Source organism: Solea solea, chromosome 6 (genome assembly GCF_958295425.1).
Source record: "Solea solea chromosome 6, fSolSol10.1, whole genome shotgun sequence".
NCBI classification, from domain to species: domain Eukaryota; kingdom Metazoa; phylum Chordata; class Actinopteri; order Pleuronectiformes; family Soleidae; genus Solea; species Solea solea.
In genome coordinates this window covers 28,127,125-28,153,138 of record NC_081139.1, presented here as the reverse complement: position 1 = coordinate 28,153,138, position 26,014 = coordinate 28,127,125, and the positions used below count along the sequence as shown (strand labels likewise).

Genomic DNA, 26,014 nt, shown 5'->3' with positions numbered 1-26,014 from the left:
GTTTACCTGCTGAATTGTAAGACCATAAGGAGGAGATGAAGGGACGACGCTCCGTCTGCGAATGCCTGCGTGGAGTCACACACCTTGGCTCGTACAGATGTTAATCCTCTCGGTCAATCCGCTTTGTCCAAACGAACAGCAAACTCGCCTCTGTTCCAGCAACTCAGCACAGTCTGTGTGCGTGAAGAACGATGAAACGCCGCCTCGCCCGTGAACTCTGTGCTAACTTAGCAGGAAGAGCTACTCACGCTGGTGAAGTCTCTTTACCGTCCAAACCACACAGCACCGATAATGTAGTTATCTGTCCGACAACTTTACCAGTCCATATCCTGTCTCATAGCCTGGACAAAGATTATAACTATGTCATGGAAATAAAGATCGAGCCCGGACTAGCCGTCCGCGCTATCCTTCTCCTTCTCCGTCTCCTTCGTTTTCTCTCGCTCTCTCCCGCGCGTGCGTCTTCCGTTCTGGTTCAGAGGTCACATTTTTAAAACAGTTTACAAAAAATATATTATTGAAACAAAAATAATACAGGCCATTGGAAAAATGAATTACACATTGGCATTATGCATTCAAACATTTTTAACATTCCTTCATAAACAGTTTCTTAATTTCTTAAACATAAACAAACATTAAAAGACACATATAGCCCAGGGCTACAGTTAACCCCCATATAAATTTAGAGACCAAAGAGTGGACTTTTTTTTCAGTAATCAATTGAAAGAAATGTATGTGTGGTAGAATATCCATTTTAACAATTGACACACAAGCTTGTAATGATTTTGGCAAATGAGACCATCTATTGAGATCAGCCTCAATGCTCAATGTTCATAGATTTCATAGATGCCCTGAAAATTCTTTTTGGCAGTATTAGCTAATGAAGGAAAAATGTTCACCCCCAAGTATTTAAAGAGTTTGACCACTGGGATGCACTGAGCTCAACTTAAATTAAGAGTTTAAAGGGAGAAGCCGTCTTGTTTTGTACTATAAAATCAAAATCATTTAACATATTTTGAAATATATCATATCATAAGTACAGTACTGTGAAAAAGTCTCAGGGCACCAACAGTTTTTTATGTCTGTCAAATGTTTTAGATCATTTGCATTTGGACTGGAATGATGTGACAAAGTTATACATAGTCTTCTATAGAAGCAAACTGTCCATGTGTATGTAATGCTCAAGAAAAAACCTGGCAACATTTTTTCACAGCAGACAAACACGGGTTTTACCAGTAACATAAATTAGGATTCCACTCTAGCTTTTAGAGAGCCAGGGTCGTCCTATTGTCGGATACATTAAATGTGTTATATTGAAACTGAAAAGTACTTGAGCTGCGGTATAGTATTCCATCCCGCCGTCAATTCAGCAAAACAGTGATTCCTGAACTTTATGAAGAGACACAACGACAAATTTTCAAAGAATTGTGCGACACAGCTTCCGTGGCTCTTACTACAGATGGATGGAGCTCCAGAGCCACTGAAATGTTTCTCACTGTGGACTGCTCGTTACTTCATTCGGAGGAGAAGACAAAAAGTGCAGTTTTACGGACCCACCCACTTTATGAAAGACACACAAGTGAACATCTTTGTGAAGCACTGACACAAGCAGTGACACAATGGAAACTAGAATGAATATAGAAATGTCTTCTGTCCTCTTACTGTTTCTAAATCTCTGGATTGTTACAATGATGTTCTTAATCCCTAATCAAGCTGCCTCATTATTTCAGTTTTTGCATGATTGCATGACATATCCATAAGAATAACTGATACATTTTTTAAATTATAAATATCTCTCTCTCTCTCTCTCTATCTATCTATCTATCTATCTATACTCACTCAGAATCAGTTTTCAATACTTAACCTGAGACAATTTGGCATGTGTGTGTGTGCGTGAGTGTGTGTGAGCTGTTTCTATTTGCCGTCACTGTTTGCAGCCAACGTTCAGGATGGTTTGTGTTTCAGATTAAAATAATAATCCCATAAAAACCTCCTCTCATTAGATGATGTTGTTTTTTTCTGTTTGTCTGACTTCAAAGTAAAGAAGAACATTTTCAGAGAATGTAGGTCACAGAAAATGAGATTTCCTCAACATATGGATATTAATCGTTGTTTATTACGATAAATCATACACCAAATATTATGGTGCAAACCATGATTATAAACTGTGAAAGACTTTTACCAATGACATGAACAAAAGACAGTCCTTACAGAGAGGGAATGTGATGATTATAGATTATAGATTATCATAGATTATTAAAGATTATTATAGATCATAATAGATTATTAAAGATTATTATAGATTGTTATAGATTATTAAAGATTATTATAGATTGTTATAGTTTATTATAGATTACAATAGATTTAGATTATAATAGATTATTAAAGATTATTATATATTATAATAGATTGTTATATATTATAATAGATTATTATAGATTAAACTGTTTTCTTTCTTGATACATCAAAGAATCAACCCATGGAGTCGCGCGTGTGTCTGCGTGTGTGTGATTTGAAACTTGACTGCTTTTATTGTTTTATGTTCATGTTTGAAATAAAGCCATCATTCATTCATTCATGGTAGTTCCTTCACTTTTTCACGCTCTTGTCATTTTTGTGGAACATAGTTGATGGAACATGTCACACCTGCTCCTTATTAATCCAACCCGAGTTCCTTTCTTCTGTTGTCCAAATGGTTTCTCTGCTTGGAGGAATCGAATAATGAATGAATGAATGAATGACTGAATGAATGAATGAATGAATTAATGAATTAATTAATTAAATATAATTAACTGAATTAATTCTGTAAAAATGTTTTCAAAACCAAATAAGAGTGGTATTGTAACTGAAATAGTCCTAATTAAATCTGAATTGAATTGAATCGATTCAGGAAATTGGTGGCGATACTCAGCCTGAGTCGAGCGGTGCTTTGAGAAGGAAAGTGTGTGTGTGTGTGTGTGTGTGTGTGTGTGCGTGCGACTGCAGTGCTGTGGGCTTTGGCTTCATCTGAGGGCACGAGTGTGAAAAACATGTTCTGCTTCTTTCACTCTGTCACATCAACATAAACAGCAGCAGCTAAACAAACACATTAACAGTGTTAAGAAGACAGTGAAGCAGCAAAGTCAACACACGTTTGTGTCCATGCAAATGCCACAAAACCACCTCAGTGACAGACATTTACAATAACAACACATTTACATCTGCAGTCGACAGAAGTAGAAATGTAAATGTTCCTCAATGTATCGTCGACTTTATCTCATCATCAAATATTTACAGTATTTATACAAAGTTCTTAAAGTTCTCAGAACAGTCCTGATCAAACTGCTGCTCTTCATCCTTGTATTGATTTAACATTTATATTATTTTGTATATTCTTTTTAACTGATTTATGTTTTTACTTTAATGCTTTAATTCATCTGTTCCATAATTGTAACACACACCATTTTTAAAGTTGTCCTGACACACTGCAGTTTTACATTTACATTGAAAACAAAGTCTTTATTTTAAAGTGAGTTATTTCTTGCTTTGAATGTTATTTGTTCTGTTTTGAACTGAATCACATCCAGAAATATAAGAACTTGTATTTTTAAGACAAGTTAATTTGTACGCAACCTGTACGCAACCTGTACCCAACCTGTACGTAACCTGTACGTAACCTGTACGTAACCTGTACGTAACCTTTATGTAACCTGTCGCAACCTGTACGCAACCCATACGCAACCTGTGCGCAACCCGTACATAACCTCCTGTACGCAACCTGTACATCACCTGTACATAACCTGTACGCAACCTGTACGTAACCTCCTGTGTGCAACCTGTACGCAACCTGTACGTTACCTGTATGCAACCTCTACGTAACCTGTACGCAACCTGTACGTAACCTCCTGTACGCAACCTGTACGCAACCAGTACATAACCTGCACGCAACCTGTACGCAACCTGTACATAACCTGTACGCAACCTGTACGCAACCTGTACGTAACCTGTACGCAACCAGCGCGTAACCTCCTGTACGCAACCTGTACATAACCTGTACGCAACCTGTATGTAACCTCCTGTACGCAACCTGTACGTAACCTGTACACAACCAGCGCGTAACCTCCTGTACGCAACCTGTACGTAACATGTACGTAGTGCCCCCGATGGACCAAATGGTACAGTGAGTACTTCAGACCAGTGTTCTAATGTAACAAATACTTTGTTACTGTAGTTAAGTACAAAACTCATGTACCTATACTTTACTTTGTTTATATTTCTAGTAACTTGTACTTCACTCCTCTACATTTCCTCTAACTCAAATCAGAAGAAGAAGAGTCAATCAATTAGGTTTTAAATGGAAACATGTGCAAAAGGGAACATATTCTGAAGATGTCGTAGATGTAGCAGCTGCCAGATTTGTCTTTGTCTTGTACCTGATGTCCTTTCACTGACAACAAGCATGTGGAGATTTTCTGTGAAGTAAAAAAGTAAATGTTCAAACACAGGGCGGCGCAAACACGCCCATCCATGACACGGAAGCGTCCTCGTAGGGAGGGTTTAAATTGCAGCACCTGCAGACGGAGAGTCAGTCTCCTCACAGAGACGACAGCAAGAGTCAGAGTCAGAGACAGAGACAGAGACAGAGTCAGAGACGACAAAAGAAGGAGAAAGAGAACCACCAAGGCGAGAATAAGCTCATCCTTTGACTCATCATGTGGACTGTTCTTGTGGTTCTTGTCCTCTTGACAGGTAAGGAAATCAAGCTTTGACCTGTTGTGGATATGAAGGTGTTTGTGATATACATTGATGAAGATAATGATGAAGATGATGATATTTTTCTTAAATGGTTACAGCTGGATACAAAGCAGCGGCCTATGACAACGAACTCAACTCTGTGTTGGGGAAGTTCTGTGATGAAGGCAACGTTGTGTCAGGGATAGAAAGGTAACATAACACACATGTACACGCATGTATACACATGTACACACGTACACACATGTACACGCATGTACACACATGTACACACGTACACACATGTACACGCATGTACACACATGTACACACGTACACACGTACACACTGTCATCTACTGTCGTCTGAGACTTTTCATATTAAAACTTGAGAAAGTGCTTCCCAAGGCAGCAATAAAAGACATTAAAAGACAACTGTTATATATATAATATAATCTATTTTATCTTTCTTGATAAGAATCAGAAAAAAGGTGAGTTGATTAAATTATTACTAAAGTGTTATATAAGTATCAGTAAAGGTGATGGATTGATTAGATTTTATTGTCAGGCAGTCAAGTCTAAAATTTGAGCAAAACAAGACGGGACAGTTGTGATTGACAGAAAATAAGCATGAAAACATGTGGTTTACCTAGGATTAAGTTCCACATTTAATGTTAGGATTGACTGATGCACAAATGGAGTCTTGGGGGACACCGTAGTCATAGTCAGAGACGTTTCTCGTAACTTACGAGTCTTTGATGAAATCATTTGGGTTTTTAATTTACAGCGCCTACAATGACGACAACAAAGATCGCCAGTGGACGATCGGATGCAGGCCTCTTCTACCCGTTTCCAACTGCGTCTGGTCTGGGTTTTTCGATCTAAATCAGCAAGAACTCAAATACAACTGCCCTGCTGATCATGTCATTAACGGCATCTACAGCATTTATGACACTTCTACTCAAGACAGGAAGTGAGTCACAGCATGCCAGAGACTGAAGAAGAAACGTTTGCTTGACTTGTTGTTATTGTTGAAATTATTACATAATTACAAATGAATAATAATGATGAATATTTTCAATTTCTCAAGGTGGAATTTCCAGTGTTGCACTAATACAAAACTGATCTCCTTTGAATGTCGGGAAACATCAATGATGAACTTCTTCGGAGAGAACTTCAGCTGGACTGTGCCTGGAGAGAACATCCTGACCGGCGTCAGCACACATGGCAAGAACGCTGACGGGTAATGGACACGAGCTGCCAACAACAACCGCGCTTTGAAAATGAGAAAATGACTTTTTAAAATGATGTTTTTACTTTGATTGACAGAGATCATCGCTGGAGTTACAGCTACTGCAGAGCGGTGATCGTTGGTGATTATTTCATTCTACTTTGTTCCCTTAACCTGCCGTAGATTTAAGTGATCTGACTCTGGAAGCTTTCCACTGGAATTAACGGGAAAAAAGTGGAAATATTCATATAGTTGTTCAATAATATATTGCATTATAATCTTTGGCTAAAACAATCAGATTTGATGCAAATACAGATGAATATCGACGTTATTCCTCAATCACAGGCACATAGCACACTACACTAAGCCTACATGCACTGTGCATTCCTCCATCACATGACATTATAGATTATAGATTACAGATTACCACCAAAAACATCTGCAACAAAAAAGCCTTAGAGTAAATCCCACGTCAGCAGAAGTCTCTGAGTTCTCACTGAAATGCTGGTGTTTTTCTGTCTCTCTGTTTAGATTCAGAGACGTCCACGTCAGAACTCTTTGCTGCAAACACAGCAGATTCTCTCACTGATGACGATGTTGTCACATCGACAAAGAATTCACTGTCCTGTGATGACTGCTTCTGGTCAAATGTAAACGGACTGGTCCAAGTTCCATACACAATAAGTGACACCTTTACCAGCAATGAAAAGACCGTCATTGAACAAGCCATCAATGAATTCCAACTGAGCACATGTGTGCGCTTCGTCCCTCGCACGAGTCAGATCAACTACGTCAGCATTGTGAAGAAAACCGGATGTTGGTCAACGATTGGTCGAAAGGGAGGGATGCAGGAGTTATCTCTCGGGGTGGGCTGCATGTCAAAGGGCATCATTCAGCACGAGTTAATGCACACGCTCGGCATCCAGCACGAGCAGAGTCGATCTGACAGAGACATCTATGTCAGGATCAACTTGGACAATGTCGACACTGCTTACCAAAGTAACTTTCGGCGTCTGGAAACGGACAACCTCAACGTCCCGTACGACTACTCGTCCTTGATGCATTACGGACGCAAAGACTTCTCAAACAATGGACAGGACACCGTCACACCTTTGCTCGCCTCAGCATCCATCGGCCAGAGGATCGGTATGACAGAGAAGGACTTTCTGAAGATCAACAAGCTTTACAGCTGCAGTAAGTACAACACTTCTCCTGGTTTGTGTTCTCTGAGAACTTTGAGTGGAACTCTCACTGTGGGCTTCTTCTTCCAGAGAACTACCTCCATAAGAGCGGAGAGTGGGACAGTGAGGTGGGGCAGAGTTTCACTCGCCAGTGTCCTGAGGGCCAAGCTGTTTCCAGCGTCACCAGGTGAGCTCCACGCTTGTTCTACAAGAGCTGACGATGATTTTACAACTCTGCCATCTAGTGGTCACTTATTTAAGTTTGTTTCCACTGCAGCGCCTACGTCGAAGCTAAACAAGATCGACACTGGGGGGTCACGTGCAAGGCTTTCCAGAACACCAAGATATGCCGTTGGTCAGCTTATGTGAACGAGTACTCGAAGGCCTTTAACTATGAATGTGGAGACAACGAAGTGATCGCTGGCGTCCACAGTGAATTCAGCAGTTTGGTGTATGACAGGAAGTGAGTGTCCTTTGTTTTTAGATCGGCTGCATTCATGTAGAAGAGTTCAGCTCATGTGTTTTTCATCTGACTGTTCGATTCAGTTACAAATGAACACAGTTTAAACCAGATTACATTCACAAGCACATCATGTAGAGTAGTTCTGAAAAACTCAAAAAAACAAGTCAGTTTCCCGTCTTTCTGCAAAAGCCCTTTTACACAGTTCAGTACAGATGAAGATACATTAGAGTTTTACCTTAGATATGAAAGTAAAGTACCAATGACTGATGGTTCAGGTGACCAGAGCACGAAGACTTTACACTTCCTAATAACCCTCATATTGAAAACTTCTCCATAATCCAACACAAGCCGCTTTTTTGCATTCAAAGAAAAGAGAGCAGCAGGTGTTTGCACAGGTGAAGTCACGCCTCACTCTCGTCTCACAGGTGGAAGTTTTACTGCTGCAAAGCCTCTTTCAGCCTCTTCAACTGTAATTCGGACCCATTCGTCAACTACTACGGCGAGTACTTCAGCTGGAAGGTCGCCAGCGCCAGCTTCCTCAAAGCCGTGACGAGCATTTTTGATCCAAACACAGGGTAAGTTTTTGTCCGTCAGCGTTTCCTCTGAGAAAACTCAGAATAATCTGTTTGTTTGTTTTGACAGCGATCGTCGATGGAAGTTCTCGTACTGCCAGAGTAAAGTGGAATGAATCTGCCGTCTCTCAGTGATCCACATTTATCATGTAGAGTAAATTAATACTGTGTGTGTGTGTGTGTGGTGGGGGTGCTTATATGACACATATAACAAAGATAGATCTTAAGCTTCAAATTAATATGAACTCTTATTAAACTTCTGAAATGCTCGATTTTGGAGTCTATTTTTTTGTGTGTGAAATTTTCCCACGATTGAACCTGAGTTTCTTCAAAAATGTCAAAAATCACATTGTAATTTATTATCAAAGTATTTATTAGTAATGCAATGAAAATGAGTGGCCACTACCACAGCACTCTGTGATGTGGTAGTATCGCAATACTGCACGACATTGTACAATCAAACCAAACATGGTGGCGTGCATCTAGCTCAAACATTTCCACATCGTACACTATCAAGAGGAAAAAATAAGGGACAAAAATCCTTGTCAGTCATATTTCCTTTTCTGCACGTGAAGAGGGCAAACACGGGAGACTGGAGGATCTGGAGGGAGACAAGAAGGCCAGCGACCACGTCCAATTGTCGTGAAATTCAAACACTTCAAACTAAAAGGAATTGGTCAAGGGCCGAGGCAGGGAGCTGGCAACGATTGGCTGGAAACTTGTCACATGGAAACAGATGCCTTCAGGGTTCACAAAAAACCTCCGACAGACAGCCGGAAAAGCTGATTACAACCGATTACAACCACACATTCAAAGAATGGTCTAATTATCGTAAATTTGGCCTTTTTTGGGATTATTGATCGGACATCGTACCGAGGGCAAAATTATCGCACAAATACGATAATTATCGTACATCTGGCAACACTGTCCTGGAGCGATGCAGGAGACTGTTCCCGGTGAGAAGAAAGTTTATCCCAGGCAGTAATTGCAGTGGATAAGCTCTACATCAACGGTCAGTTATACCGGGACAAAGAGGTAACGCCCTGGCTCTACTAAACACACAGAGAACCGATATATCGCCCACAATAAATCAATACGTTAAAACCAATTAAACCCACACTCAAATGTTACAGGCTAAGCCTGGTGTGTATGACTTGTGTGGTGTGTGTGGAGCTGTAGGAGTATGAGACGTGAGTCTGAGTGTGGCGTGTGACGTCAGGAAGCGTACGTGAGAAAACATGAAGTGTATGTGCATGTTTTACTTTGAGAGCCACAGAAAATTTCTGTCGTCCTGCGTGTTCTTGGGATTGTTTTTCCCTTCTGTGAGAGTCGAATAGAGGCAAGAAAGGCTGTGCATCGTTCTCCAGTGCTGTCAATAAAGTGCCGTTCCTCAAACGCAGGCGAAGTCCCGAAGTTATTGTGTGTGGGCTGCCACACTGAGTAGCGCCCGGGGAGCAATGGGGGTTGGGTACCTTACTCAGGGATACCCCAGCCCTTTCGACCTGGTGGGGACTTGGACAGGCGACCTTCCGGTTACAAGCCAAGTTCCCTTTCCACTTGGCCACAGGCTGTCCGTGCGGGGGGTCTGGGCCTCTGCGGCCTGCCTGGGTGTGGGGTGGCTCAGCCTCTGTCCGTGGTCTTATCGCCGCCTGCTCCCTCGGTTCAATGTTACATGCACTATGATACTGTTGTCCACCTTGCTCTCTCCCTCCCTCCCTCCTCCCCGCTCACTCCCCCTCCCCTTGTCTGTCCACTCCTGTCCCCCTGTCCGGTCCGGTTGCACACACAACATAAGAAAATGAGAGGAAATACAGTGCAGTGTGAAGCAGCTCATCAACACTAGAAATACAGACCTTAATACTAACTCTTCTTCTTCTTCTGCTTTTATTTTGGTAGTAACAAAGAGAGTTATTATTATAATAATAATAATAATAATAATGCATTTTATTTATAGGCGCCTTTCAGGACTCTCAAGGTCACCTTCCAAAAAAGAATTACAGAAAGACAACAATAAAAAATTATTTTTAAAAACAATTTGACTACACAATTAAAATACAGAATGAAAGAGAAGACAAAACAGTAACAATACAATCAGATACATCTCTGAACAGTCTGAACAGGTGTGTCTTGAAGGTTGACAGTGTTAAAGTCCAGAGCCGAGGGGCAGGGCAACTAAAAGATCTCAGTCCCATTGTGGATAAGTGGGCAGAAGGGGTGGAGAGGAGCGAAGCAGAGAAGGTGTGTATGTTTGAAGGAGTTCAGTGAGGTTCTGTGGCTTTGCTACTGAGCAATGCCTGGACTTCCTTGCTCTCACTGAGACTTGGATAACACCCTCCAATACAGCCACCCCTGCGGCTCTCTCCTCTGCCCACTCCTTCTCCCACACACCCAGATCCACTGGAAGAGGTGGCGGGACAGGTCTGCTCATCAACCCCAACTGGAGTTTCACTCTTTACCCACTGCCACACTTCTCTTCACAGTCGTTTGAATTTCATGCTGTAACTGTAACTCACCCAGTAAAACTAATCATTGTTGTCATCTACTGTCCACCAGGCCCATTGGGACACTTCTTGGAGGAACTGTCCTCCTTTCAAACATACCAGAAAATGGCCCACCACTTGTTCTTCTTGGCGACTTCAACATCCAGTCAGAGAAGTCATCCGATCTACTTCTTTTACTTTCCTCTCTTTCTCTCTCACTTGCTCCTTCTCCACCAACTCACAAAGCTGGCAACCACCTTGACCTAATTTTCACCAAAAACTGCTCCACCTCCGACCTCAAGGTAACTCCACTTCATGTCTCTGATCATTTCTTCATATCCTACTCTCTCCCACTCTCCCAATCTGATGATCTCATCTCATCAAATACTGCACTTGTCCGTCGTAACATTCACTCTCTCTCTCCCCCCCTCTGTCCTCAACTGTTCTATCAGCACTTCCTTCAGCTGACTCCTTCTCCCTCATGCATCCAAACTCTGCCACAGACACCTTCCTTGCTACTCTGTCCTCCTCTCTTGACTCTCTCTGTCCTCTTACTTCACGGCGGGTTCGTAAGTCCTCCCCAGCCCCGTGGTTGTCTGACTCAGTGCGTGCTGAGAAAACCACGATAAGGGCCGCAGAAAGGAAATGGAGGAAATCAAAACACCCTGACGACCTGCTTTCCTATCATTCTCTTCTCTCCACCTTCACTGCCTCTATCTCTGCAGCCAAACAATCTTTCTATCGGACTAAAATTCAATCCTCTTTCTCTAACCCCAAAACTTTTCTCGATCTTCTCTAACCTCCTTGACCCCCCCACTCCCCCTCCTCCCTTCCACCAATTCACTTCGTCAACTACTTCACAAAAAAAGGAGATGACATTCACTCTTCTTTCTAAACCCTACCTCCTGATCTCAACACTCTACCAACCACAAATTCATCTCGTCTCTATCTTCTTTCATTCCTCTATCTCATGATCAAGTTCTTTCCCTAATAACCTCTGCCCGCCCCACCTCCTGCCCCCTTGACCCTATCCCTTCTCACCTTCTTCAGTCAATTGCTTTTGATCTTCTTCCTTTCCTCACCCATCTCATTAACACATCTCATTCATCTGGTTACTTTCCGGACTCTCTTAAAGAGGCAAGAGTGACCCCCCTCCTTAAAAACCCAGCCTTAACCCATCTGAAATAAACAACTACAGACCTGTCTCTCTTCTTCCTTTTCTTTCCGAAACTCCGGAGCGTGCTATCTTTAATCAACTCTCTTCCTACCTTCACCGGAACAACCTTCTCGATCCTCTTCAGTCTGGTTTTAAAGCAGGTCCCTTGACCGAAACTGCACTTCTTGCTGTCACTGAGCAACTCCACACTGCCAGGGCTGCCTCTCTCTCCTCTGTGCTCATCCTCTTGGACCTTTCTGCAGCGTTTGACACAGTTAACCACCAGATGCTTACTTCCTCCCTTCAAGAACTAGGTGTCTCAGGCTCTGCACTTACCCTTCTGTCGTCCTATCTTCAAAACTGAACATACAGAGTAACCTGGAGAGGATCTGTGTCTGAACCCTGTCCTCTAGCTACTGGGGTCCCTCAGGGTTCTGTCTTGGGCCCTCTCCTCTTCTCTCTATACACCAACTCTCTTGGTTCTGTTATTCACTCTCAGGGTTTTTCCTATCACAGCTACGCCGATGACACCCAAATCATTCTCTCTTTTCCCAGCTCCGAAACACATGTAGCAGAACGGATCTCCACTTGTCTGACCGATATCTCTCAGTGGATTTCTGACTATCACCTGAAACTCAATCTCGACAAGACGAGTTTCTTTTTCTCCCAGGAAAGGGTTCTCCCACCACAGAACTGACCATCACCCTCAACAACTCTGTGGTAGCTCCTTCTCATAACCCAAGGATGAGAAGGAGCACCCACCTGGGTGTGACACTTGATGACCATCTCTCCCTCACTGCCAACATTGCTGCAACAGCTCGATCTTGCAGATACATGTTGCACAACATCAGAAGGATACGGCCTCTTCTAACCCAGAAGGCGGCACAGGTTCTGGTCCAGGCTCTTGTCATCTCACGCTTGGACTACTGCAACTCCCTCCTGGCTGGTCTCCCTGCGTGTGCCATACGACCTCTGCAACTCATCCAGAATGCAGCAGCTCGACTGGTCTTCAACTTACCAAAATTCTCCCACACTACACCGCTCCTCCGCTCCCTTCACTTGCTTCCTGTAGCTGCTCGCATCCGCTTCAAGACTCTAGAGCTTGCATTCCATGCTACAAACGGATCCGGTCCAGCCTACATCCAGGACATGATCAAAACCTACACCCCAGCCCGCCCACTCCGCTCTGCATCGGCAAACCGGCTTGCTGCCCCCTCACTGAGAGGATCCAAGAGGCATTCACAGAACTTGAGACTGCTCCCAAATGGTGGAACGAACTCCCCATCGACATCCGGACAGCAGAAAGCCTCCACATCTTCCGCCGCCGACTAAAACACATTGTCATATCTAGAAAGTTGTGTTAAGTTATGTTTAGTTTTGCCTTCTATTTGTTGTCTTGTGACTTCCTGTTTTATTTTGACATCTCTCTTTCCTCTTGTTTCAGATAACTTGCCCTTCCCCTGTAGGTTTCCCGCCAGTCTGATTATCTTCCTCGCCCTGATTGTTTCCACCTGTTCCCCATTACTTTGAGTTTACATATAGCCTGTGCTTCCCTCTGCCCTGTGCCAGTTCGTCTTGTCTGTCATGCCAGAGAACCCACGCCAATCCATGCCACGTCAATTGTTTGTAAGTTTTTTGCATTTCTTAGTTGCTACTTTGTTTTGTCCCTTTTTGAGCCATCAGAGTTTTTTCCTCGTGAAGAGTGATTTTGATTTGGCACCTTGCCCAAACCTTTTGTCTCCTCCCAGTGAGTGATTATAATTTGTTATTTTTGCCTTTTGCTTATCTAGTGATTCCTCGATAGAGTGATTTTCTGTTGTTACTTGTCCTCCTTTGAGAGTGATTTTTATTTGTTGCTTTGTCCAATAAATTGGAATATTTTTTGGAGTTGTCTCTGAGTCGTGCTATTGGGTTCAAGTCCTTGTTCCGTTGTGACATTACGAACTGGCCAGCATGAACCCAGCCGACTCAGAACAACTGACAGCGGCCGTTCGCTCCCAGAACACCCGCCTGACTCAGCAGGAGGAGCACATGGCCTCTCTGCACAGTGGTGTGAAGGGGATGGCTAAAAGTCAGGAGGAGTTCAAAGCCTCTATAACAACCCAAGTTAACCTCCTGGCAAACCAAGCACATCAAGTTCTTGCTCATCTCACAAGGGATCCCTCTCCCTCAGACACTATGACCACACCATCTCCGGCGGATGCTAGAGCTTCATCGATCTCAGCTCCCCATGCCACGGCTTTTCGCCTTTCCCCCCCAGAAAAGTTTTCCGGTGAGTCAGGAGGATGTCGGGCGTTTATTGTGGACTGTGATATGCATTATGAACACTCGCCCTCAGCCTTTCCTACGGAGCGATCCAAGGTGGCATTCATGATCTCCCACCTCACCAGGAGGGCGAGGGCATGGGCTACGGCTGAATGGTCTCGGGATTCACTGATCTGCGGATCCCTCAAGGAGTTCAAACAGGCTCTGAGAGGGGCTTTCGATCCCCTCTCATCCGACCGAGAGAAAGCATGTGAGTTGAGCAACATCAAACAAAATAGAGACTCTGTTTGTGACTATGCTATCCGCTTTCGCACCCTAGCCACGGATAGCGGATGGAATGCCAGGGCCCTGTATGATGTTTTTCTCAAGGGACTTTCAGATCAAATTCAAGACTTGTTAGTGCCCCTAGATTTGCCTTCTGATCTAGACTCAGTAATAACTCTGGCCATAAGAACAGACAACCGCTTACAGGAGCGACAACGAAGCCGATTGGCCTCTACAGCTGGTCGTCATCAGGGTCCCGCTGCTGTCACTACACCCAGTTGGCGGAGCTCCTCACGTGCTCCATCACCCGTTACCCGGAGGGATAGGCCCTCCGAGGAGGTGGAGGAGCCCATGCAGTTGGGGCGAACCAAACTGTCCACAGAGGAATGCCATCGTCGCCTGCAGGAAGGCAGGTGCTTCTATTGCGGACAGTAAGGGCATCTGCTAGCAGCGTGTCCGGCAAAAGGCACAGGCTCACCAGTCGACAGGGGGGTACTGGGGAGACGTTTCTCCTCCACGGAATTCCCTCCTCGAGCTTTAACCCAGACTAAGGTGAGGCATCACGACACCACATTTAGTTTGGAGACCCTCATTGACTCGGGGGCTGATGAAAGTCTCATGGACTGGGATTTTGCCATGAGACTCAAGCTAAAGACAGAACAATTATCTCAGCCTATAGAGGCCAGCGCTCTCGATGGCAGTCTGATTTTTCGAGTGACACACAAGACTGAACTGCTCACAGTTATCATTGATAACCACTATGAACTTATGCAATTTCATTTATATAACTCTGCCCAGTATCCTCTCATTTTGGGTTTTCCCTGGCTGAAGAAACATAACTCGCACATTGACTGGAGTACTGGGAGGGTCTTGATCTGGGCAGAAGAATGTAAAACCAAGTGTTTAAAGTCCTGTCATAATGTGAATGTGAAAACTAGTGATAACATTGCCTCTGTTCATGTCACAGACTCTGAAACTCCTGACCTGACTTTAGTCCCAAGATGTTACCACGAGTTGAGTGAGGTATTTAGTAAAAAGAAGGCAACTTCCCTTCCTCCCCACAGGCCTTATGATTGCCCCATTGATTTGATCCCAGGGTCCCCTATTCCTAAGGGTCGACTGTATTCCATCTCTGGCCCCGAAAAGAAGGCTATGACTGAGTATATTGAGTCCTCGTTAAAGGCTGGTCTTATCTGCCCCTCTTCATCTCCAGCGGGGGCAGGGTTCTTTTTTGTGGAAAAGAAAGATGGGACACTTCAACCATGTATAGACTATGCACCACTTAATGACATAACTGTTAAGAATCGGTACCCTCTGCCACTAATGTCATCAGCTTTTGATCAGCTTCAGCAGGCTAAGGTTTTCACTTAATTAGACCTCAGAAACGCCTATCATCTGGTTAGGATCAGAGAGGGGGATGAATGGAAAACAGGCTTTAACACTCCTAGTGGTCATTACGAGTACCTAGTCATGCCGTTTGGGTTGACCAATGCTCCTGCTGTCTTCCAAGCAATGATCAACGATGTACTGAGAGACTTCCTGAACCACTTTGTGTTTGTGTATGTAGATGACATATTGATCTTCTCCCCAGATTTAGACTCTCATGTGCATCATGTACGGCAGGTTCTCCAGCGATTGCTGGAGAACCAATTATATGTCAAGACAGAAAAGAGCGAATTCCATGCCGACACTGTATCTTTCCTTGGCTTTATCATAGCCCCTGGAAAGGTGCAAATGGATCCGGCTAAAGTTAGCGCTGTGGCTCAGTGGCCAACACCTGATAGCCGCAAGAAGGTTCAGCAATTCTTAGGATTTGCTTACTTTTACAGGAGGTTTATCTGAAACTTCAGTGCCACAGCTGCACCTCTACATGCACTCACTTCTCCTCAGTCTCCCTTTTTGTGGTCCCCTCAAGCTGAGGAGGCCTTCCAACAGCTCAAAGTGCGGTTCACCACTGCCCCCATTCTCACAGTTCATGATCCCAGCCGGCAGTTCGTGGTGGAGGTGGATGCCTCCAATAATGGAGTGGGAGCAGTACTCTCCCAGCACTCTGAGAAGGACAACAAGCTTCATCCCTGCGGCTTCCTGTCTCATAAACTCTCGCCGGCAGAGAGAAACTACGATGTTGGAGGCGTGTTCCATCTGTGCCCGCAACAAGACCTCCTCCAGAGCGCAGATGGGGTTGCTGCAGCCACTCCCTGTTCCCACTCGTCCGTGGGCTGAGATCTCACTCGACTTCGTCACAGGCTCCCGGTCTCTGAAGGAAACACCACTGTGCTCACAGTGGTAGACAGGTTTTCTAAAATGACTCATATCATAGCATTACCCAAGCTTCCATATGCCAAAAGAACGGCAGAGATTATGATGACTCACGTATTTCGTATTCATGGTTTTCCCAAAGACATTGTTTCAGACCGGGGGCCCCAGTTCATATCCAGGTTCTGGAAAGAGTTCTGCAAGCTCATCGGAGCCATTGTCAGCCTCACCTCTGGTTATCACCCAGAAGCCAATGGCCAGACGGAACGTCTCACTCAGGAGTTAGAGACATGTCTTCGATGCCTGGTGTCGCAGAATCCGGCTTCCTGGAGCAAGAAGCTGGTGTGGGTGGAATATGCCCACAACTCTCTTCTCACCTCGGCCACTGGCATGTCTCCATTCCAGTGCGTCTTCGGCTACCAGCCCCCTGTCTTCTCGGAGACAGAAAAGGAGATCATCGTCCCGTCGGCCCATGCCATGGTCCGGCGATGCCACCGCATCTGGGCAGCCGCCCGTAAGGCCCTCCTACGCAGCGTGGACCGCATGAAGAGGGCTGCTGATCGGAGGCGCCGACCTGCTCTGGTATACAAGCCTGGCCAGAAGGTCTGGCTCTCTACGCGGGATTTGCCTCTCCAAGTCGCCTCCAGGAAGTTGGCTCCACGGTTCGTGGGGCCTTTCCCAGTGTCCAAGGTCATCGGCTCTTCCGCTGTCCGTCTGCGTTTGCCCCGGTCCATGAGAGTCCACCCCACCTTCCACGTCAGCCGGGTGAAACCGGTTAAGGAAAGCCTCATGGTGCCCGCGGCCGTACCCCCTCCACCTCCCCAGATGGTTGACGGCGGTCCTGTCTACTCAGTCAAGGCTCTGCTGACTGTGCGCAAAAGGGGCCGGGGCAGGCAGTTCCTGGTGGATTTGGAGGGCTACGGTCCAGAGGAACGATCATGGGTTCCGGCAAGCTTTATTGTGGATCCTGACCTCATCACAGACTTTTGCAGACGCCACCCTCAGTTAGGGGGGTACTGTCATATCTAGAAAGTTGTGTTAAGTTATGTTTAGTTTTGCCTTCTATTTGTTGTCTTGTGACTTCCTGTTTTATTTTGACATCTCTCTTTCCTCTTGTTTCAGATAACTTGCCCTTCCCCTTTAGGTTTCCCGCCAGTCTGATTATCTTCCCCGCCCTGATTGTTTCCACCTGTTCCCCATTACTTTGAGTTTACATATAGCCTGTGCTTCCCTCTGCCCTGTGCCAGTTCGTCTTGTCTGTCATGCCAGAGAACCCACGCCAATCCATGCCACGTCAATTGTTTGTAAGGTTTTTGCATTTCTTAGTTGCTACTTTGTTTTGTCCCTTTTTGAGCCATCAGAGTTTTTTCCTCGTGAAGAGTGATTTTGATTTGGCACCTTGCCCAAACCTTTTGTCTCCTCCCAGTGAGTGATTATAATTTGTTATTTTTGCCTTTTGCTTATCTAGTGATTCCTCGATAGAGTGATTTTCTGTTGTTACTTTTCCTCCTTTGAGAGTGATTTTTATTTGTTACTTTGTCCAATAAATTGGAATATTTTTGGAAGTTGTCTCTGAGTCGTGCTATTGGGTTCAAGTCCTTGTTCGGTTGTGACACACATTTGTTCCGACTCAACCTCGACTAAGACGACGACAAAAAAAAACAAAAAAAAAAACAAAAAAACTTGCTTATACATCGCACTTATGACTAGCACTTTATAGTTTGGCTTACTTGAAGCTCTTACTTCTAGCTCTTGTTGTAAGTCAGTCACTCAGTCATCATCTACCGCTTTATCCTCCACCAGAGGGTCGCGGGGGGTGCTGTGCCAATCTCAGCTACATCGGGCGATAGGCGGGGTACACCCTGGACAGTTCGCCAGTCCATCGCAGGGCCACATACAGAGACAGACAAACAACCATTCACTCTCACACTCACTCCTATGGTCAATTTAGAGTGTCCAATTTAACTAATAAGATAAGATAAGATAAGATAGCTTTATTTATCTCAGTGGAGAGAAAACGGCGTTACAGCAGCTCAACAATAGATAAAAAACAAACAAACAATATACAAGTAAGTAAAACAAGTAGGAAATTATTTACATATACAGTATATATAAATATAAGTATAAATATAAATATACATATGTAATAAGGTGCAGTTTCTCTCGGTGGTAAGAATGTACAATGATTGTAAACATGGCGTTATGGTGTTATGGCAGACCAAAAATGAAATGTGATAACAGGGACATAAACATCGTTAAAATATTTATACACTGTTGTTGTAGAGTCGTACTGCAGTTGGAATGAATGACATGCGGAGGCGCTCTGTCCTGCACTTAGGGTGTATCAGTCTCTGACTGAAGGAGCTGCATAAGGACCCAACAGTCTTGTGTAGAGGGTGTGAGGTGTTGTCCATGATGGCCGATAGTTTGGATGGATGACCTGAATGGAGTCCAAAGGACAGCCACAGGCCCTTGTTCCAACCGGGGCTCGAACCCGGGTCTTCTCGCTGCAAGGCAAGAGTGCTAACCACTACACCACCGTTTGGCCCATGTTGTAAGTCGCTTTGGATAAAAGCGTCTGCTAAATGACATGTAATGTAATGTAATGTGAGGTATGAAGGTGCAAGGTTATGGAAAGCCTTGAATGTGAGAAGCACAATCTTGATGTTTCTGAATGTAATGTAGCGGGGTGCTTTAATTTTGAACAACGGTAAGTTAACAGTAAGTGATATTTGTGATCTGACAAGGGGAAATGTGATGTAGTGTATTTGAGTGGTGATACGCCAGTGCAACAGATGAGATCCAGAATATGTCCTTTGAGTGGGTGGGAGTGTTGTCCAGGCAGGATGTGAATTCTTGTGTAAGACAGCTGTCTTACATGTTGTCCATATGAATATTAAGGTCCCCTAGCAGTATTATGTTGGGTGACAGAGAGCTTATATTTACAAACTCATTTATAAAACCAGAGTTCAGGTGGACAGTAAATAGCAGCTAGAATAGTGGGGGTAGTTCAATGAATTTTCAGTGCAGTAGATTCAAATGATGTGTGAGGGGAGACAGGGAGAGAATAACTGATCTGATAAAAAATAACTTCATCCCCGAAGTCTCCAGAACACCCAAGGCTACGCTCCCTACGTGGCCGGGCGGAAGTCCACGCCGACCCCGTCGAGAACGTAAACAAAGACGAGGGAAGCGGTGCGGACTGAGGGCTAAGCTATGGCTAACTCCTCATCGGCTGTCATTACCCAGCATCTTCCTGGCTAATGTACGATCATTGGTGAACAAACTGGATGAGATCCGACTCCGCATCACTCATAGTAAGAGACTATTTGACTGTAATGTCATGATTGGGCACTGAAGAGGATGAAGAATGGAAAGGCAGTTGGTCCCGATGATATACCTGTGGAGGTATGGAAGTGTCTAGGAGAGGAGGCAGTAGAGTTTCTGGTTAGACTATTCAACAGGATCTTAGAGAGTGAGGGGATGCCTGAGGAATGGAGAAGAAGTGTGATGGTGCCCATTTTTAAGAATAAGGGAGATGTTCAGAATTGCAGTAACTATAGAGGAATAAAGTTGATGAGCGATACAATGAAGATATGGGAAAGAGTAGTGGAAACTAGACTGAGAGCAGAAGTCAGCATTTGTGAGCAACAGTATGGTTTCATGCCTAGAAAGAGTACTACTGATGCAGTATTTGCTTTAAGAATGCTGGTAGAGAAATACAGAGAAGGTCAGAGGGAGCTGCATTGTGCCTTTGTAGACCTGGAAAAAGCCTATGACAGGGTGCCGAGAGAGGAACTGTGGTACTGTATGAGGAAGTCTGGAGTGGCAGAGAAGTATGTAAGACTGGTACAGGACATGTATGCCACCTCAGCGGTAAGGTGTGCTGTAGGTGTGACAGAGAAGTTCAAGGTGGAGGTGGGACTACATCAGGGTTCGGCTCTGAGTCCCTTCTTGTTTGCGGTGGTGATGGACAGACTGACAGATGAGGTTAGACAGGAATCTCCATGGACTATGATGTTTGCAGATGACATTGTGATCTGTGGTGAGAGCAGAGACCAGGTGGAGGAAAAGGTCGAGAGGTGGAGATATGCTCTAGAAAGGAGAGGAATGAAGGTTAGTCGCAGCAAGACAGAATGTATGTGTGTGAATGAGAGGAACCCAAGTGGAACCATGAGGCTACAGGGAGTGGAGATAAAGAAGGTGAAGGGTTTTAAGTATTTAGGGTCAACAGTCCAGAGCAGTGGAGATTGTGGAAAAGAGGTGAAGAAACGTGTTCAAGCTGGTTGGAATGGGTGGAGAAAAGTGTCAGGGGTAATATGTGATAAAAGAGTATCAGCCAGAATGAAAGGAAAGATATACAAGACAGTGGTGAGACCAGCGAGGCTGTATGGTCTAGAGACAGTGGCACTGAGGAAAAGACAGGAAGCAGAGCTGGAGATAGCAGAGATGAAGATGTTGAGGTTCTCTTTGGGAGTGACGAAGATGGATAGGATCAGGAATGAGTCAATCAGAGGAACAGCCAGTGATGGGGATGAGACCGCCTATGCCGAGTCCGAGTCAAGACCGAGTCTTTGAAGGGTCGAGACCGAGTCCGTTGGTTTTCAAATACAGTCGAGTCCGAGTTAGGACATAACATGAACATAAAAAAATGCATTGGTCTCGAGGACTCGGTTTGAGTCTTTGAAGGAACAAGTCCGTGACGAGTCATAGAAAGCAGAAATACTCAAGTCTCGAGTACTACATCACTGGGAACAGCACATGTTAGATGTTTTGGAGATAAGGTCAGAGAGGCCAGAATGAGATGGTTTGGTCATGTACAGAGGAGGGATAGTGAGTATATTGGTAGAAGGATACTGGGGTTGGAACTGCCGCCAGACAGGAGGTCAAGAGGAAGACCAAAGAGAAGGTTTATGGATGTAGTGAAAGAGGACATGAAGTTAGTTGGTGTGAGAGAGGGGGATACAGAGAACAGGGTGAAATGGAGGAGGTTGATTCGCTGTTGCGACCCCTGAAGGGAGCAGCCGAAAGGAAAAGAAGAAGAAGAAGAAGAAGGACAAATTCCATCATACTGACTGGAGTGTGTTTGCCTCTCCTGGCACTGAAGGTACCAACACTGATCTGGACACATACACTGCTGCCGTAATTAACTATATAAACAGTACTATAAATAATGTTGCATCTGAAAAGCAAATCACCACGTACCCCAACCAGAAGTCGTGGAGGAACAAGGAGGTGTGTCTACTACTAAGGACATGTACCAGTGCCTTTGTGTCAGGGAATGCACAGGCCTACAGTACATCCAGGGCTAACCTGAAGAGGGGCATCAACAACGCTAAGCGCTGTAACAGTGCAAATGTGTGTATCTGCATCATTACCTCGTTTATGAAACCCTAAAGTTTCAGAACAACAGTTCAGCCACTGTTGAGAAAATAGGGTTTTATTGTTTTCCTGGGCTCTGCGAAGCGTATCGGCACTTCCTTAATTTGATGTCGTCATCAGAAATCCTCACCACTCCTCTCACCACCATAGTGCCTCCTGGTGCGGCACTAGTCCGGGCACATTCGGTTGCGTACATTCAACCGCAGAAGAAGAAGAACTACTCTCGTTGTAGCTGCTGAGATGCAGAGCATCCACCGTGCCAGAGGGGGAGCTGTGTATCTGAGAGCTGGCCTATCTATTACGTCACTTCCAGGTACCTGGCTCTCGTTGGCTGGCCAATCACAACACAGTCCACGTTCTGGGGGTGTGATTTTGGTCTGAAACAGCCCGGCTGACGAGAGTGTCAGTGAGGAGATATTTTCATCGGCTCGTTTGCAGCGATTAGGAGGTTTGTAATCATGAAAACAAGTTAATATATGTAAGTAGACCTCCATAACTAACATATATGTGTAATACAAGCATTCTATGTCGCCTTTAAATATATGGCGGCGCCCTGTACGGCAGCGGCTGCTTCGGCTCCCGGTAATACAGCCAATACATCGCTTAATTCGCCATCTACATTACTGTCTGCTCAGCGGAACAGAACACAAACGGTTTATGACTGCCAGGTCATGCTTAGTTTTCACAAATTCAGTCTTTCCAACTCAGTAAATTTAGAGACGCGGATCACATTACAAAGCCTTGGTCTGCTACACCAGTCGGACCCAGCGGCCTACAAAGCAGCGGAGTCTCCCACCAGCACAGTCTGCCCACGGAGACACCCGAGGCGGTGTGGGAGGAAACAGAAGCGCGGTTCTCGCGGCGGACTTACAGCTAAGCTTAAAGCTAACCCGTTCCGATCGCCGCTTCCCTCCATCCTGCTCGCCAACATACGCTCCCTGGAAAGCCAACTGGACTACCTGAAGCTGGACTTAACCACCAAAAGGGAAACAAGAAACTGCTGCATTAACTGCTGCAACTGCCATTAGCCTGGACGGGCTTACAACATTCAGAGCCGACAGGAGTCACGTTCTCACAGGTAAAACCAGAGGGGGTGGAATTTGCATCTACACTAATAACAGCTGGTGTAACAACGCTACCCTTGTCTCCAGTCATTGCTCTGTGCACATTGAGTTTGTGATTGTGAGATGCAGACCCTTCTACCTGCCCAGGGAATTCACCACCGTCACCATTGTTGCTGTGTACATTCCACCCAGCGCTAACACCAAGCAAGCGCTAAGTACCCTCTACAGTGCGTTTTCATTGTTGCTGGGGACTTTAACCAGGCCAACATGAAGACTGTTCTTCCAAAATTCCATCAGCATGTTGATTTTGCTACCAGAGGGAAAAACACACTGGACTTACCCTGGATTTCCACTGGACGCGGAACGGCCGCGGAACGGCAGCGGCCCGGTAGCCGTTGCAAATCGCTTCCATTCTAATCAATGTGAGCATTCCCACCGGCCGCGCTGCGGCGCGGATCAGCAGCGGCCCAGAAGCGGCTTGCCGCGCCGCAGCGCTATCGATAGGAATCAGTTCTATTTTTTCCGTTGCCGCTGCTGAACCTCGTAAATTTCAACGAAGCAGATCGCACAAGACAGGAAGTCCGACACAGTATCAAAGTAAAACACTTCCGCCCCCCTTTCAAAATAAAACACAATACGCAGGTCACAACTTCACCTCAACGTTACGTCATAACCGGTGCTCCCAGGTCAACAGTCATTTGATCCGAGGGTCTCGGAGACAATGGACGACGAGAGACTGATTATGGAAGTGGAGAAATGAAAGAAGCTGTGTTGTTGTTGTTTCCTTTATACACACAGTCTATCGCGGGATCTCGCGTCCGTTCGAGATTATCGCGCGATCTTCCGTGAATACCGCTGGCTCCCAAGGCTCCGCGCCGCTGCCGTAACGCGCCCGGTGGGGATTGACGTTTGGGAGAGGATGAAGCAGAACCGCGCCGCGGCCGTTCCGCGGCCGTTCCGCGTCCAGTGGAAATCCAGGGTAAGTCTACACCAACATCAAGAAGGCCTTCAGACCCCCACCTTGGCTCCTCAGACCATCCCTCTGTTATGCTAAGTCCAGCATATCAGCCCCTGCTCACCAGAGAAAAGCCTGCTGTGAAGAAGGTGAGAGTGTGGCCTGAGGGATCTATGTCTGCACTGCAGGACTGTTTTGAGTGCACTGAGTGGGACATGTGCAGAGAGGCTGCAACAGACAATCAACATACAGAAGTGGAGGAGTATGCTGCATCTGTGACAATAAAAAAGACAATAGTCACACGGGCCAACCAGAAACCTTGGATGACTAAGGAGGTGCGCACAACACTGAGGGAGCATAATGCTGCCTTCAAATCCGGTGAAGCGGTGGCACTCAGAACAGCGAGGGCCAATCTGAACCGGGCCATCAAGGCAGCAAAACGTGCCCACAGCCAGAAGGTCCAAGGTTTCTTCCATGACCCCAGCAACACCAGACAACTGTGGCAGGGCATCAAGACCGTCACAGACTACAAAGCCACACCCTCACCCTGCCGAGACAACATTAGCTTCCTCAATGAGCTCAACAACTTCTTTGGGAGATTTGAAGCTCTGAACAACACCCCCGCGAGGAAAGCCACCCCCCACCTCGATGAACAGGCACTCAGGCTCGAAACCACTGCTGGCGTCTGGCAGGAGGTTACGCAGCATCCGCTGCAGAACAAACAGACTCAAGAATAGTTACTTTCCACTGGCCATCAGACTGCTAAATTCCAAATAACAACCCCCCCGACACTATCTGTGCAATATTAAACTGTTATTTTTTTTTCTTTTCATATTGTTTGCTTACAGATTTCTTTCCAGTGTTTTTTTTGTTGTACTTTATATATATTTATATACATACACTTAAGCAAACAATCTGTTTGCTTACAGATTTCTTTCCTGTTTTTTTGCACTACTTTTATATATATTTATATACATACACACTTACTTATTTATTTTTTTCTTAGTCACACAATAATCTACCTCAAAATTCAATGCTATGTGTTGGTACTTATCCGCTTGCCAAGCAACGAAATTTCGTTGCCAGTTTTCACTGCTGTGTTTTCTGTGCAATGACAATAAAAGGAAGTCTAAGTCTAAGTCTAAACAGCTGCTGTTCCTCTTCTAAACAGCTGCCATTCTTCTAAACATCTGTTCTTCTAAACAGCTGTTCTTCTTCTTCTAAACAGCTGTTCTTCTTCTAAACAGCTGCTGTTCTTCTAAACAGCTGCTGTTCTTCTTCTAAACAGCTGTTCTTCTTCTAAACAGCTGTTCTTCTTCTAAACAGCTGCTGTTCTTCTTCTAAACAGCTGCTCTTCTTCTAAACAGCTGTTCTTCTAAACAGCTGTTCTTCTAAACAGCTGTACTCTTCTTCAGTGGTGTGAGGTGGTGAGAGGAGAGCAGCAAGGAGAGCTATAAACTCTAATATATATAAACCTATATATCTTTTTTCTTATTTCTAATTGTTTGTTTATTGTTTGGTCATTGTTAGTATTGTGTGTTAGTTGTTTTGTAGTTTAGTGTTTAGTGTGTTTCCGTGTTTTCATGGCAGGGATGGCGTATGCTGAGACGCGTGTTGCGCCTGAGGAGCCCGCTGGCTCAGCGGCTGCAGTGCGTGTCGCGCCTGAGGGACCTGCTGGTTCCGTGGCTGCGTTGCGGGTCGCACCAGAGGAGCCTGTTGGTTCCACGGCTGCGGTGTGTGCTGCGCCTGCGGTTTGCGCCGGCTCCACGGCTGCGGTGCGTGTCGCGCATGAGGAGCCTGCTGGTTCCGTGGCTGCGGTGTGTGCCGCGCCTGAGGAGTCCACTGGTTCTGTTCTGGACTGTTTGAGAGCAGAACAGGAGCTGGCGTTGGCTGCTATGAGTCAGAAAGTAACAGAGCCGGCCAAAGATGATTCAAGCATTAACAGTGTGGATGTGGACAACTGCGGTCAAGTGAGCCGCCATTCGTCTTCGCGTGGTCAAGTGAGCCGCCATTCGTCTTCGCGTGGTCAAGTGAGCCGT

General features: G+C 45.3%; 1 protein-coding gene across 1 annotated transcript; it reads left to right on the top strand.

Moving 5' to 3' along the window:
• Positions 1-4,558: 4,558 nt before the first annotated feature.
• Positions 4,559-8,425, top strand: LOC131461519 (zinc metalloproteinase nas-14-like). The gene is made up of 10 exons (XM_058632829.1): positions 4,559-4,725; positions 4,830-4,920; positions 5,494-5,679; positions 5,797-5,949; positions 6,036-6,079; positions 6,469-7,131; positions 7,209-7,305; positions 7,396-7,581; positions 8,007-8,156; positions 8,224-8,425. Exons 1-10 carry the CDS (start codon positions 4,689-4,691, stop codon positions 8,267-8,269), a joined length of 1,653 nt encoding a protein of 550 aa, XP_058488812.1. The 5' UTR covers positions 4,559-4,688; the 3' UTR covers positions 8,270-8,425.
• Positions 8,426-26,014: the final 17,589 nt, after the last annotated feature.

Excerpts from the sequence above, each read along its gene's own strand:
- LOC131461519 (XM_058632829.1), top strand. The coding sequence starts at position 4,689 with ATGTGGACTGTTCTTGTGGTTCTTGTCCTCTTGACAG. Across the intron at positions 4,921-5,493 it reads GTTGTGTCAGGGATAGAAAG|CGCCTACAATGACGACAACA; the intron begins GTAACATAACAC and ends TTTAATTTACAG. Across the intron at positions 5,950-6,035 it reads CATGGCAAGAACGCTGACGG|AGATCATCGCTGGAGTTACA; the intron begins GTAATGGACACG and ends TTTGATTGACAG.